Here is a 16337-nt window from a genome sequence, read left to right as displayed (position 1 = left end):
GAAGGGGGGAAGATGACAGAACCAAAGTAAAAGAGATAAACGAGAGGGCAGCTGAAAAGAAAAAGGGCCCTTGAATTCATTAGGACGGTGGCCAAAGTGTTGAGGGTGGTGTTGTGGTACAGACAGACAGAGATATGAGGAGAGCAGCATTGACAGGGGAGGCTTTCTCCCCCCACGTCAATGCCAGCTTGGAAGAGGGGAGAGAGTGCCACCTATTGGACAAACACACACACTTCATTTAGAACTGCCTGCTGGAAATGACCATTAAAGTAAATCAGCTTAATTGCTTTGGATTGTGAGTTTCATGTTTTTTTTTTGCTCTAGCTCGTTTGATTCATTACAGCCAAATGGAAATGTGCAATGTGATTGTAAACCATTACAGTACATCAAGTCTGCACTACAGCGGTGCACCAAACTAATAGGATAATGTCCACTTCCACGTTCAAGCTGGTGTCTATTTTATGTTAGTTAGTTATTGTAGTGGAAGGTTTTCCAAAAATGACCAAACATTTTATAATTATCAGTTAACACAACTTTCAAAAGTAGATATGCGTGTTTAATAAACTGATGTCACTGATTGAGGGCAGGATGTGCGGGATCTTTCTTTCTGAATGGTCACATGATACTGTCCAGCATACGTGCTTCTAAGTTGACCGGATCATGTACAAATATTTTCCAATTGAAAATACAGAAGATCTATAAGCTCGCAGTGAGCTTGTAGATCCGCTATTTTCACAATAAGAAGGCAATGTTTTATTATTTTTATTTGATTTCCAGGGAGGCAGTAACCAGTTTCTGTCACACGCAAACGCATGCACGCACACGCGTAACGCGTGCTATCTATCCTGTGTATCTCAACAAACACACTCCTGTTTCTGTGACATCTGGGCTTGGAGCCATCCTGAAATTGCACACACACACACCTCAGTTTCTTACATTAATTGCAGAGGCTATTGGTTGTTTTCTTCGTTCTTTTTTTATAACAACCCTACTGTATGCTGGAAGGAAGCATGTGCAACCAATGTCTTGTTTTTGCTCCAAAAGCTACTGAATAGGGAATGTATCATTTGTGCTTGTGTGGAGAGAAATGCAGTTGCCTGAGGCCAAGTTCACAGTAGCAGCAGTGACAAAACAAACGCTAAAAGTAATGTTCAACGGATCATGCCAGCAAAATGAAGCTTCAACCTAAAACCTGACTGTCACTGCTTGGCGCGCTACCAAAAAAGATGAGCTGGCTTCAACATTTTGCAGCGCTCTGATGACACAGTGAAGCGCCAATCAGTCATTATGTTTAATTGTTTCACAATTTCCACTTCCCGTCTCTCTCATCCCACAATTCCTGCTCTGTTCCGTAAACGGGAAGTACAACTAATCATAGCTGTTAGCTAGTTCCCTGGTGCTATTAATTTAACCCAAACAGATTAGGTTAGGGAGTGGGAGACATACTATAATCCGACGGAGCATTATTTCGACAATGCGTCCGCATCTCGGACTAGCGCCTGCTCCCGTGCTTGCGGTTATGGTTAGGTTAGGGTTTGAGGTGGGTTGTCGTTTTTCGGACCAATGACTAGTCTAACTAAAGTACTGCACACTTAGGGAGTGTGGCTTGAGCAACAGAGACAGTCAGCAGCAATGTAGCTGGCAATGCTTGGCCGTTGTCCACCATAGGCTGGTGGTTTATACTACACGTGAGGTTCTACAGACTTACGTACTTTGAATCTATGTAAATTGGTCACTATTATATCTCTCTTGCATACAGTCAGTCATCGTTAGCAGAGATGGAGTACTTGTAGAGAGGCTGGGGAATTGGGAATTGGCTATACTAAATTGGGACTTGAAGGGGAGAAAATGTTTTTCTTTTGTCTTGAAGGGGCATGTTTTGCACAATAACATTAGTCTTTTCATTATGTCTGCCCACGATCTCTGTGATTCATACAGTACGTTTGTTACTTTGTTTACCTCAGTCACTGATACTAAAATCTGATATTTTATTTTTTCTATGAATCTGTGACCTGACTGACCATACAGTTACAAAACGAAAATAAAACAATTTTGAAATAAAACATTTAAATAAATAAATCAGTCAGTCATCAAGCCGGCAGTGTGTACATCACACATTGTTTCGACGCTCATACCTAGCATGTTGAAAATGAAGTCCTTGGCAGTGTGGACCTCCAGAGCCGTCTGGTCACCGAACTCGCCCTGCTCCAGGACGACCAGCTCCGACACATGGGCCGACAGCTGCTCCAGGGTGGCCCCCGAACGGAAGTCCACCTCCGACGGCTTCTTGGCCACAGCCGGGGAACGTGGTGCCACGGCACTCATCAGGGACTCCATCGCTCACGACGACCCTGCATTGGGGAGAGCAGAGCAGACGTATAAAACACATGTACAGTAGACACTTAAACACGACATGTTCAAAGCCTTACGTTTGGCACTGTGTCAGTATCGTGATCGCAGCACTGTTGGCTTTTACGGCAACTACAAGAGAACGCAGAAATATCGACGACTATAATAACTTTTAGATTACTACCTCGAATGGATCAAACATAGAAAGGTTTGCTGAATACAAGTATCTTGGAATAATGGCTTGATGACAAATTTACATTGAAATACCATATAGATAATCTTGTCTGTAAACTAAGGCGCTTTTTTTTTTACCGGAACAGAGCTAGTTTCCCAACTCCATGTAGGAAAAGGGTTATTGAAGCAGTCTTTCTTTCTGTGTTGGACTATGGAGATGTCATCTATGGATGCAGCTTATCATTCTGCTCTGCGATTTATATTTGGTGAACCTTACAGAACTCATCTCTGCATCCTATATGACAGAGTGGGCTGGCCTTCCTTAGCCGACAGGCAAAATAAATACTGCTATCCGTTTATTTTTAAAGCAATTGATGGGACTTTACCGTTGTATATTAAAGCTCTGCTGGATTGGAACCCTGTAACATTATAGGACACGCTCCAGTCACTGGCTCACACTAAAAGGTTCCAAATGCAAACACAGAGTTGGGGGGAAACAAAACAGCCTTTTGTTTTAGTGCCCCAACCATAGGAGGCCTTAAGTATAGTAGTTTCACCAGTTTCAATTGAAACGGGCCTCCACCCTCAGGGGGGGCGCCTCCACCCTCAGGAAGGGGCCTCCACCCTCAGGGGGGGGCTCCACCCTCAGGGGGGGCCTCCACCCTCAGGGGGGGCCTCCACCCTCAGGGGGGGCTCCACCCTCAGGGGGGCCTCCACCCTCAGGGGGGGGTCTCCACCCTCAGGGGGGGCGCCTCCACCCTCGGGGGGGGCTCCACCCTCAGGGGGGGGCCTCCACCCTCAGGGGGGGCGCCTCCACCCTCAGGGGGGGGTCTCCACCCTCACGGGGGCCTCAACAAAATAATGATGTCATAGGTATATGGGGGCCTCATAATTATTTGGTCTTGAAACGGGCCTCCAGATTCCTAAGGCCGCCCCTGGCCCCAACCACGTGGGATGACCTACAGCTTAAATTAAAGATCTGTTCTCCCATAACATACGGTCACATTAAATCTTTGATTGCAGACTTACCCCCCCCCCCCCCAAGTGCCTGCAACTGTTTTTAAACATGTATTACATCACGCGATGATGAAATGTTGCCGTTCCATTTTAGTTTATTGCTTTGAAAATGTTTCTCGACGACACTGCAAATGAGGGTATAACCTTGTCTTTCGAGAATAAATAAAGGCTTGAATGAAAATCAATGACTTGTCTGGAGCCCTACTTTACACTCTGTCGTAGCCCGTCTACAATCTTGCATGACGCAGTGTGGCTTGTATGCAGTGTGGCTTGTGAAATAAATAAATAAAATGTCACTTATAATGACATGCCCCAAACAAGGAGAAAGACGTTAAAGTCTAGACTGCAGCTTCATCCCACTTCGTTTGGACTCTCATGGGTGTACGACTAGTTGCATTTAATTTGATCTGCTCTTCCTCAGAGGCCATGTTTGCAGCGTTACGTAATACTTGCTTTGTGTAGTTGTTTGTGCTTCCAGAGGCTTTGTGGGGTACCTTAGGGACTAGGAGGCACGGAATGACAATTAATGGCAGTATGTCCTGGATAATGTAATTCAGTTTTACAGATGAACAGCGTGAAGACATTACTGCAACTATTCTCAAAAGCTTCCCCCGAAAGCCTGCTGGAAAGCCTCCGAAAATGAAGCGGATGTATATGTCCCGGACAGACTCCCACTTCCTCCACCCCACCTGGCCACCTATGTTTCACCTTTGCAGCAGCGTAAATAAGTTCTACTGTAAATTAAATTGCTCTATGATGTTCGGGAACAGAAATTACAGACAGGTGACTAGCTTCCTTTGCAGAACTCTTATGGAGGCGTAATTACAGATTTGAAGATTATGGATGAGATGTCTTGTCGACAGTAAGCACTTCATAGCTAGATATACGTATGGAAAGACAATGTGAGGAACAACTGAGAATTTGACAAAAGTTTTCACCCTGAACACCACCAAGGGCTGGGCCAATATGATGATGTCACATTGCCATCATGTCAGTCAGTGTCACACCCTCCAAACATTCCTGACACCTGTCCAACCATGCTCACCAAATGTAAATAAAGCTGGTGGAACAAAAACAACAACGTGGAATCTTATTCCCCATTAAATCTGGGTCCATTTAAGCCAGCTTTGCTAGCAACGCCACAGTAGCAGCTAAGCTAAGAGGCAGGCTAATTAGCCAACTGTTATCTGATGTTACGCCTGTCAGAGTTTGCACTAAGCTAACACGCAATCGCTTCAAGTGTCACTGATAAGCTGCATGTGCAGGCCGTTCAGCGTTGCACCTCACCCACTTTTGATTAGCTTTATGTTAGCTACCCAGCCACATCAAATTAGCCTGCTGGCTAACTTGACAGGTGGGAGAATTGCAGTGGCACAGTCAGGCATACACATGCACAAACGCACGCACTCACACTGACTACGGCTCAGCTCAGCGCGGCTCAGCTCAGTTTAGCCCTGAGAAATAGCGGCTGGATCACCACGATGAAAACACTAGCTATCATGCTACACCCGGCCGGCTCCAGCAGTGTACTAAAACGGAACGGAACACACACACCGTGCTCACGCCGATCCGAACAGCGCTTTCTCCGTTATCTGCTGGGTCTGTTGTTATTGTGATCTCTGTGATGAAATCCGATTTCCTCAGCTGTCATTTCCAACAACAGGTCCCTGGCGCCACCTTCCCCCTGGCAACAGTCACCGGCCCACAAATCATATGGTCCTATCCGAGAGGATCCTGGGATTAGTAGTACTGTGTGTGGGAGGTAGTGGTACCGTTCCAAAACTACAAAAGCAGATTGTGTGTCGCTGACGGTATTCGTTCCAAAAAGCGTTACATCAATTTATCCTGATCCCTGGTTATCCCTTTAGCATTATTTTGTAATCTACCCATATTTTTACAAACTGTTCTGCCTGGGTGACAGCAGAATGAGTACTTTACTTTTGGTACTTTTTGATAGCAATACTTTGTTTTTACTTTTACAAGTAAAAGTTTGAATTCCGGACTATAATAAAGTATTCAATCAATCAATATCAGCATATATTTGTATTGAGTTGTGCTTTCATGTGAAATGTACCATTCTGCAAACTGTTAATAAATACTTCAATAAATCAATCAAGCAAATGCACAATGTATTTATTTCCTAATGCAATGTTGTGACACATCCGTTTACTAATTATTCCCTTTTAATATTCCCTTTTATTCCCTGATTTGGTTTATTTCGTAACTTGCTTTGGCAATGTAAAGTATGTTTTCTCATGCAATTAAAGACCCTTTTAATTAAAAGTGTGTGTGTGTGTGTGTGTGTGTGTGTGTGTGTGTGTGTGTGTGTGTGTGTGTGTGTGTGTGTGTGTGTGTGTGTGTGTGTGTGTGTGTGTGTGTGTGTGTATTGAAAACACAACAATGGCTATTTTGATCAGAGATTACAGTAATTGTTTTATCTATTCGTGTCATAATTCATATCATATATAACATTAATAATGTTCTCAGATAGGGTTCCCTGAGATAAAATGTTGATGGACGGTCTGTGGCCCAAGGCTGAGAATCAATCACTGCATAGTCCATCCATATGTCATTGAAAATGACAGGAAGAGGTGTTACTTACATCTCTCCCAAGGTTACATTTCTGTCTGATAGATTATTTATAGGCTATTATGTTTTATAATGACACAATTTGACAATTTAATGAAAAATATATGCTAACCAACCTTGGCATCTCTATCTTTGGAAACATATCTATTGGTTTGTTTGATTGTTTGTTTGTTTATTTAAAAAACAGTAGATCTATATAGCTCATCATTCATAGCATCGTGAAACCTTAAATGGTTGAGAAAGATACCCCCCCCACACACACACACACACACACACACACACACACAAATGGAACACTGATTACTCCTACTTGATGCCACTGCAGGAGTTCATTTACATGAATCTTTGCTTTGACTTCTGTTCTCTGGGTATAGAGAACTAGGCTATCAGCTCTCCCACTTGAGTCTATTTATGGATCATTGACACCCCATGGATTGCAATCACATAAATTGCAAGGAAGAGCCTTCTGTATACTGTCACTCAGATCATGAGTCATCTGCCTATTTCACAGGCTGCCAGTGGAATATAGATCAAGATAATAGTGCACCAAACAGCATTTTAATGAGCAAGTAGAGAAAGTGACACTCCCTGTATGCCAAATGAGAGAGGAGGCCAACCCTGGCTTTCAGAAGACAAAGTCACTACAGAGTAGACACCTCAGAAACTGAGCATTTCTGTCTTCTACACTTGCTGATAGCGTTTAAACTATTCTCCTCTTCCGGTGACTCAATTTTCCATTTATTTTCATTTATTCTTTTTTGGGGGGGGGGGGATTTGGAGTTTAAAAGAGACAATCAATAAAACTCCACAATACGCCCACCAATTGCTCCCCCATTTCCTCTGAGTGCCATTATCACCTTTCTCTCCAACTGGTATCACCTTGAAAGGCCTCTGCCAGTGGACCACCTGACAGTGCAGCTAATTTACCAGGGGTGTGTGTGTGGGTGATGATATTTTAGGTCAGGGGGAGGCTCCAGAATCTAAAGATTATGAGTCATGACTACAGCAGCACTGAACCACAGCACGTCTCTGTCAGCACAAGTCAGTGAAGTATACTGACTTTTATAGTGTAGAATAGATAAATAGCACAAATGAAAAAAAAAAAAAAAGAAAGATAAGGGGAAAAAAGAAAAGAAATCCAGTTTTATTTGGTCAGTTTTTTACGAATTTGTCCTGTTTTTGTTTTATGTTTGTTTTTTGTCTCCTGGCAAAATACAAAGGTATTTTAGTTTTTGTCTGCATTGTACTGTTGCTCCCCTTCCCCTTTCCCACAAGGACCACAACGGAAACAAGCCTATAACGGCTTTCTTGTGACTCTATCCTTTTGAAATGTATTTTTCAATAAAGTAATCAATCAATCAATCAAAAGTGATCGAGAGAAGAAAAGATAAAACGGTAACGGATATAGAGGTTGATCGAGACAAGGGATCGGGGAAATGGTAGGTAGACTTTTATTGACCCCATGGGGGAGTTCCGTTCCAGCCACCTACTCAGCAACGACTTGCCCAAGTATAGGAAGTAGGACTGAAGCAAGGAAGGAAGGAAGGAAGGAAGGCAGGAAGGAAGGAAGGAAGGAAGGGGGACAAAAGGAAGACAGAAACATAGGACTGACCCCCATGAAATGACCAGTAAATTAGTCCATGGTAAATGTATTGTTCCTGTCATCCAGGCTGCCAACCTGTCACTGCACACCTCTCCAAATAGAAGACTATAATAAATGGCTGGATGGCTGCATGTGCACAGAACATTTCACACAAGATTGCAGAGAAAACCAGAGATCATACTGCAGAGTTATATCTTTTTTCTTTTTTACAGGATCAATTCCATACACGGGAAGCATGGAAATTGTCTTAGATACATAAAAAAACAAGATTTGATTGTAGTTACTGTGTGTGTGTGTGTGTGTGTGTGTGTGTGTGTGTGTGTGTGTGTGTGTGTGTGTGTGTGTGTGTGTGTGTGTGTGTGTGTGTGTGTGTGTGTGTGTAATAAGCAGTTACAACCGAAAAGGCATGTGAGTCAAATGAGAAGGGGAATAGTGACAATATAGTACAGGTGTGTAGAAACGGAGGAATAGTCCAAAAGAAGTAACTAAACACACTATAAATATGTGGAGTCACATGTGCACACACTCACCCATTCACCATAAAAACCTAAACGCTGAACCTATAACCCCATTTGTTAAAATGTATCCCCTCTTCTTTTATATGTATGCTACTTGCAAAAAACATCATCAGAGTAATTAAATGCATAAAGTGATGCATAACTGTATATCTTCTCACCCGCTGATGTGGCCACTAATAAGTGTGTGTTTACAGCAACCCAGTAGCAATGTCCTCCCCCTCAGCACTGCTGATGTATGACCACCATCACCGTCTCATGGTGCAGACTGAAGTGAAATGATTGGATACAGAGCTACTCCTTGACCAGGCTGCTGTGAAAAGAGACCATTTCTTGCAGTCGCCAGCCGGTAGTTTGTGCGGGGTCTTGGTTGTCCATTGAAGTAAGGGAATAATCTATCTAAGAGCGAGTGTGACCATCATTTGAGTTGCTTGAAAAAGGTCAGTGCTATAGGATAGAAAGCTGTGGGAGGCGCGATCTGAACGGCCATTACAGCCATTCCTCACCTCACTGTGTGAGCTGCCATAGCCTGATTGATGCCTCAGAGAGAAGATTTGGCGCTGCTGTGGTGTGAGCCGCAGGCAGTAAGAACTTTGATATATTACGTTCTTGTGTGTGTACTGTATGTGTGTAATGGCTCCTCTTTGATATCACTCACCAGTGTGTCTGAACGTATGTTTTGCCGTGAGGACGGAAGGAGGCCCCCAGCTTTAAATGTGTCAGTTGGCGAGTTCTGCACAGTCGGTCAGCTAGCCAAGCTTCTCCACGCCCTGCATGGCCATGACCGATGGCTGTCACCAAGGCCACAGATCAAGCCTTTGACCAAAACCACAGTAAAACCAAGAAATCAATCGGACAGCAGGGCCATCTCCACCAAAGCAACCGATGTAATTAAGTAAATGGGAGATGTGGCCATGTACTTTTGATTACTGTAAATAATACATTCTGAAGTGGAGGAACGGAGGAGGGGGAAAAAGCTTGTGAAGTGGAGATAAAGTCCCTGGAGGTACAATTAACAATATCCACCATCGGTTATCTGCTTCTTTTCCCTCACTGACAGCCACAACAGCACAGAGGCAAAGCTGGGAAGCCCACAGCCAGCCAAGCTGTCCAGTAGGCTTATTTAACATGCTGTCCTGCTATATTGCTTGTGGATTACAGCCTACAGCAACACTGAGAGAGATAGAGAGTGCTGTAAAGTGGATGTTAAGGGGAAAAACGAGGATACCTCACAAGTAAAGGAAGAATATATAGACTACAGTTCACGAGAGAGGATCATGAATAACGTTCACAGAAATACCTAGGAGGCTACAGAATAGGAAAAGATACAAACAGTATAGAATCTTTCTCTTTTTCTATTATCCCTCTCACATAAGAGTCACATTGATCAGACATTTTTAACAAGGAGATGGTGTGCTCCCTCATATAACGAGAAACTAGAGGCAGCCAGTTCGGCGCACCGCAAACGTTGGCTATCAGATGAGAGAAACACCGACACAAAGTCTTGTGGTGTGAAACAAGTCATAAGTGTTTTTGGTGTGAATCTGATGATACACTCCCCCATATGGCGACGCCACTAAAATTTGCATAATTATACTGCTCAGAGAGAAGCATAGTACTCAAACTTTGAGACGGAAGACTTCAAAACTTTTAGTCATCAACCGCTTGCGAGTGAATTTCACCCCAGTCCATATTAAGACGTGCAAATGGCTTTCCTGAAGCTTCTTCGTTAATTGTGATTACTTGGCCCTGGGTATGCAGAATGCTGCTTAATAGCTACTCCGTCCTAATGAGGGTTTCATGAGTTGTGATGAAGTTCAGTGGAAACGTGTTCAGTCAACGGTGTCTTCTCTTTTCTGCAGGGACTTGGTTTAAAGTGTCGACCCTGCTGAATTGACCCCGAGATTTATAAAGCTATTTTCAAAAAGTCCCTGTTCGGGGGCCTACAGTCAGGATGGGGGAATTAGTGCTTCAACAGATTTCACATTCAATTTGAACGTGGATTGGTTGGCAGCCTTGGCGAAAGGGAGGCCACTAGTAATACATTTCTTTATGTGCCACCACTTAAAAACTCAAACGCTGGAGGACAGGGAGAAAACGGAGCCGGCTGAAAGAGAGGGACCTTCACTGGGATTTCATATACAGTAGTGGGGAGAATTACATGGGGCCGTCTACATACCATGACATTTACCATGGAAGGGCTGCGAGTCTTTCAGATAATAACATGCATATGTACCAACCTGGTAAAAGGATATTCACTTTCCATTTTCAACTCGGGCTCTGGTAAATTTCCATGATCCAACATGACAATCGTACTGAATCAGAATGTCATTTCATCACTTATACTTTGATGTCGAGGTCTGGCTACACTCATTCTGACAGGCACTAACATAATGTGATGGGCCGTGCATCCCCTGGAGATGTCATTATACTATAGAACACCAACACGTCTTTCTCCACACAATACCAATCATAGATGGTTCAAAAAGGCTGTGACTGAATATATCTCATGGCAGTTCACTTAATCCAGGAGTGGGCAACTGGCGGCCCGGGGGCCACATGCAGCCCCCACCTTCACTTAATGCCGGACCACATATACTGAATACTGATATAGTATTGATTTCAGCTGTTACATTTCCAAACCCACTTGATCAGCTATTGTTGCTACGACAGTAATATGCTGGAGTGAGTGTGGAAATATATTGGCCCTCGCCATCATCAAAGTTTCCCACCCCTGAGTTAATCCATTTGATGCTTTTGGCATAGCTCTCACATGGGGTGGGCGAGTGAACATTCTGATCTCACAAACGAACCCCAAAGCACGGTACTGTACATGCGGCATCCGAAAAACGTAGGGAATAACTACAAATTTACGTTCAAGGTGGGTATATCTAATTCAGCCCAAAGCTTAATTCTGCCAGCATGAAAGCGGCAGTAGTTTTGAAGATGTTGGCTGCAGTACTATACTCTCACGAGTATACCTCAAGGAAGTGCAAACACACCTGTAATCCCTCTCTAGTCTAGCGACCTGACCATGCATAAACACCTGTTTTATGAAATGGCCAAACCTCTGTACGTACCTCCAATACAAATCAGGGTTAACTCATGGCCAACCTAGCGGTCACACAGCGACATAGCATTATATGGTAACTTTTCTTTTTGGTTTATTCATTTGGTGTTGCGATTTCATTAGTTCATCTCATTTAGTGTTGTATGGGTTTTAGGTTGTGGTTATTCGTTGCGTTTAAATTGTAGTTTCTGTAGCGGTCAGGATAGTGGTCTGACCTCCCACTATTATGTTGCATTATGTATTTGTCATTCTGGTTAGATCAGTTTTTGTTCAGTGGTTTAAGTTGATGTCATTTGTTTTGGGTCAAAATAAAGGTAGTGGGTCGCAGAAGACTGCAGTTCAAATAGTTTATTTCATATTTGAACAATTGAGGACAAACGTTTCGGCCATCCAGCCTTCATCAGTGTGGAGTGTGACTGAATGTAGGTTTGTTTTGGGCCCACATTTTTGTGAAAAAAAAGGGGGAAATAAAGACAAATCACAAATAAATAAATAACATTTTAAACTAACACCCAAGTCTCCCTGTGTCTCCTTCCAACCAACTCAGACCATGACACACCAAAGTGTGTTCAGATCCTGTTGGACAAATCAGGTTAATCGCATTCTGAAGATGTAATGGGGTGGTGTCCGATATTGCATATATTGACCATACGACACTTCTTCAGCATCCTAAAAAGTACTGTCTACTGTTTAAATAGTACCGTCTGTCTATCAACTCACTGCATCTGTCTGTATCTACTGTACATCTATCTATCTATTCTTACTCTTATCTCTTTATCTTTCCCCATGGGCATTTGAAACAATCTAGCAAGCTATTTCATACTTGAATAACTACATTTAAAACATGAATTCCACATATAGTCAAAAGTAATGAAAGATATCTATCCCTATCTATCCGTATCGCTATATTATCCCTCTCAAACCTGTGTGCTCAGCAGTGCAATGGAAAAGGACAGCTGTCGGGGGAGGGGGAATACTGGACTCCTGCCGGGAGTCCGGACACATTTGACGTGTCATTTACAGCAGGTGGTTTTCAACCTTTTTTAACATCAAGGCCAATCATTTATTTGGCATTTGAGCCACGGACCACCATTTGATGAGATTTAGCCTCTCGGTTGCAAAACTAAAGAATATTTTTTCGTCGTTGAATACGATTTTGGCCACAATTCCATGCTGTATTGATGTGGTAGAGATAACAGGCAAAAGTTGATCAAAATAACAATTCTTCTACATTCTCTAATTGTGTAGTATTTTTGGTTTCATTTTACACTCTCAAGAGTTAAAGAAATAAGGGTCCATTTGGTATACCAACTCTCCATTATTTAGCTGGGGACCACCTGGAACCCACCCATGGACCACTGGTGGTCCCCAGACCACTGGTTGAAAACCACTGATTTATAGTACCAAATATATTATAGGGCCGTTAAACTTTGAGTATTTATTTACCTTCATTTATTTACCAAAATCACAAAATCACATTGGTCATTCATTTAAAATGTACAGACACAAAATGAGTCAGAAAAACAGGCTGTAATGGAGACAAGAAAGGGATAGTCCGTGTCCAGCCTTATCTTATGATGACACCCGTAAACCAAGGGCGGGATAGAGTTAAGGGCAATACCGAACAGAGCAGATCTACATGATCCCACAATGCTTCTAGACTGGCTACATGTTCGTGCACGACACCACTGCACACCAGATGTGTGACATGGCAACACACCCGGGTCATCCATCCATCCTCACAGACAGCCCCTCCAGTTCTCCAGTGTTGACGTTTGACAGTTTGTGTCATAAAAGTGTCCCTGTAGAGAGGATGTTGAGATGCCAGTGTTCAAATAAGCATGGCCAGCCAGCCAACGATCAAGGCCGTGCCCCCGATGGGAGCGATCTTGCGCAGGGCGGGGTCCCCAGTCAAGGCCTGGTGGTACAGAGAGCCACAGAACATCCCCATGCCAGCCACCAGGATGGTGCCCGCCTGCAATGAGAGGAGAGAGCGGATTCGTCTGAGCATCCTTCTCAACTACACATACTGACTGACTTAATGAACATTCCTTGTAGCAGCAATGCAAAGGGAGGCGTTTGATTCCCAATCCCTTTACCCTAATCTTCTTTTTCTTTTCAAAATATTTTTATTTAGGTTTTTGTAACAGTATTAAACAGACAAAATATAAAAAATAAAACTCAATCCCCTATCCCACCCTCCCCCCACCCACAATCCCAAGGCCAAGGATAGTCGGAAAAAACAGTCTGGAGGAAATACAAATAATAAATAAATATATCTATATACGTGCATATACACAGAAATACATGCATACATCCTTTACCCTAATCTTAATGATGAATGATGATACCTGCCAAACTCTTACTTCATGAAATTAAATCAAATTGTGGACATGAACTTTGTCCCCAAATAGATATGCTTCCTCAATCAACCGGTTTCATGTCCAAAATGTGGGGACAGGAACACACACCCGCCTCATAAGTGACAAGAGGGACACTTTATCACTTTTCAATCACTATCATTCATTATTTCAACTGAAATACTGAATCAAATTAAGACTTGTATACTCACCACAAGAGGTTTGCCACAATGAGAGGCCCCCAGTAAAGCAAGGCTGTGGTAGAAATGGTACTTGTTGGCAGTTTCAAAGATCTATGGGGAGAGAAAGAGATTTAATAGCACGAGGAAAAGATACATCATGTCCTGTGTACCTGCCTTTAAGTGACATTTTTGGCCGGTTCATATCATTAATCAAACTAGTCCTTACCCGGTCTGAATATATGAACAGCAAATGATGTTCAGTGTGGGTAATGTGATAGGGGGGGGGGGGGGGATTGTTTACCTGTCTGGGTCTGTTGCGCGGAAAAGTGTGTCCCAGTATTAATCTGTGTCCGTCCCAACATGCATTTCGCTGGTGACACTGGTGACACTTGATTTGCGGGGAGATGTTTTGTTTTTGACGCAAATTAATTTAAATAAGATGATCGTTAGAATGTTTGGTGTGTGTAATGCAGGGCAGATTGAGGTTGGAGGACAGGGCTGTGCGGCGCTAGGTTCCGTGAGGCGGTCTGTGCGTCGTGGCGTTGTGAGATGGCGCAGAAAGCGAGCAGCTGTCTTGCTCTATGCTAAGGAAGTACTCTGACTGACTGACCGTCCGCTAAATTATTAATAAAAAAAGTCTAACTATAGATTTAGTCGACTAAAATCTTATGATATTTAGTCCACTAAAACTAGACTAACACTAATCCATTCCAGGTGACAAAAATATGACTAAAACTAAATGAAAACTATTCAAGAGACTATGACTAAAACTAAAATGTACTGCCAAAAACAACAATGCTTTGAAGGGAACTGTCTGGGATGTGAGGGTGATCGTTTGTGATCCAAATAGTTTTACCTATTATATATGGTTCAGAATACATACCACTCTCTGGTAATCATCTGGGTCCTTGTCTTTGAAACCTAAAATAATAAGAGATATGGAATATTAATGAATAAGTACAATGAATGTGGCTGCCAATGCTGACACAACTACTATGAGGTGCAAGGTGGGATATACAGTAGTACGCATGGTAATTTACAGAATGCACACCAAATACAACTTTGTGAAATATGAATTCTGTCGCGTAAGGGGGGGCATAGTGCATACATATACATAGACAAGTCTTGATTATAATTGGCTATACTGGCCAGGCATAGAGCAATAGTTGCTGATGCCCTCCCAGCTGGTTCAGTGCATTAGCGGGAACACACTACATAATTGAATGAATTCAGCCATATAGACTGTGTTTTTAATGGAGCGAATCGTTTCGGCTGCATCAAGTAGCGCCCACCCAATAATTAATTGGATCAGCTCTTCTGAATTTAGTAAACTATCTCCACGTCCGCATACTCCATATTATAATCACATCGTATATAGGGTTATAGGCTATATAATAACTATACTAACTCTCTCACAGGCGACGACGGGATGACAGCACCACTGATTCAATGCAATAATAACTTCACTGAGCAATATAGGCAATAGCATACTAATCCAAGGTGTTCGACACGCAAGTTGACAGGCGCTAGATAATCATTGTCATCCACTACAACGCACCTGTCTGTCATTATCATCCACTACAACGCACCTGTCTGTCATTATCATCCACTACAACGCACCTGTCTGTCTCCCATGTACATTTGTGCTTATTATGTTTAATGCTGCGCTTTTGACTGTTGTCAATGTACGTCACCCCGTCACTGTGCACGGTAACACGTTTTCTGGCCGAAAAGGGATACATACTAGCCTATATACAAGAAAATCAGCTACATTAGATACAGTGTAGCGGCCAGCAGAGCGGTGGGATATGGCATGAATGAACAGGACAGCCCCGTTGCGCCTGTAAAACTAGGCTGTTATTTAACAGCGTCCGCGCTATTAAGCAAACAAGCGTGCACGCTGAGTCGTGCAGGGCATTATTATAAAGCCGTCATGTCCTACCGTGAGCCCCATATGCCCCGGCTGCGACCGCACTCGCCCCTGACAGAGCTGCTAACCTCTGGACAACACGAGCCATTGCTGGGAGAGTGTGACTGTGGCGTGACTTTCTGGCAGTGAGAGCAGGAGGAAACGGGTTCATTCCGGGGTTCGTGCACGTCATTAAGTACATCCGCTGCCGGTGTTGAGATTTGAGCCAAAATGGCGTCCGCAGCACCACAGTTTCAGCCCACGGTCGGTGCATCCATTTAGATAACTTTATTATTATTATTATTATTATAATGATTTAATTACTTATTTTTACACAGAAACATAATGTGTGTCTTATAGCATCATATAGCATCATTTAAATGCTTTATTTGTAGTTTTAATGTGCAAATGAAACTTTTTTCAATACTCTAGACTAGAGGGTACTCTTATTTTGAAGTCTTAAATGTGTTCATTTGATCTGCTCACTAGACGCTGCCCAGATCTCGTAAGTAACGGTTACAGCTGGGCACTGATACGGTGACACTGATACCTAGCCAACTTTTGCATCT

General features: G+C 43.0%; 2 protein-coding genes across 3 annotated transcripts in view; both read right to left on the bottom strand.

Annotated features, from left to right (window-relative positions):
• tmem102 (transmembrane protein 102) overlaps positions 1-5233 on the bottom strand; it is a 36933-nt gene extending 31700 nt beyond the window's left edge. Inside the window, exons 1-2 of one of the 2 annotated variants that reach the window (XM_083789204.1) lie at positions 5095-5233; positions 2136-2351 (exon numbers count right to left, since the gene is read on the bottom strand). In XM_083789204.1, the coding sequence (XP_083645330.1) occupies positions 2136-2337 (202 nt within the window). In that variant the 5' untranslated portion in view covers positions 2338-2351; positions 5095-5233. Of the gene's footprint in view, positions 1-2135; positions 2352-5090 lie in introns of both variants that reach the window. The other variant, XM_083789205.1, reaches the window with a different exon arrangement.
• A 6417-nt stretch (positions 5234-11650) lies between these two features.
• Positions 11651-15913, bottom strand: tmem256 (transmembrane protein 256). Its single transcript, XM_083789210.1, has 4 exons — positions 15802-15913; positions 14743-14780; positions 13890-13970; positions 11651-13292 (listed from the first exon to the last, which is right to left on the bottom strand). Exons 1-4 carry the CDS (start codon positions 15875-15877, stop codon positions 13149-13151), a joined length of 339 nt encoding a protein of 112 aa, XP_083645336.1. The 5' UTR covers positions 15878-15913; the 3' UTR covers positions 11651-13148.
• Between the last annotated feature and the right edge of the window lie 424 nt (positions 15914-16337).

The sequence above is a fragment of the Protomyctophum parallelum genome (genome assembly GCF_964188405.1).
Source record: "Protomyctophum parallelum genome assembly, chromosome: 18".
Lineage (NCBI taxonomy): Eukaryota > Metazoa > Chordata > Actinopteri > Myctophiformes > Myctophidae > Protomyctophum > Protomyctophum parallelum.
This window is presented reverse-complemented; position numbering and strand designations above follow the sequence as displayed.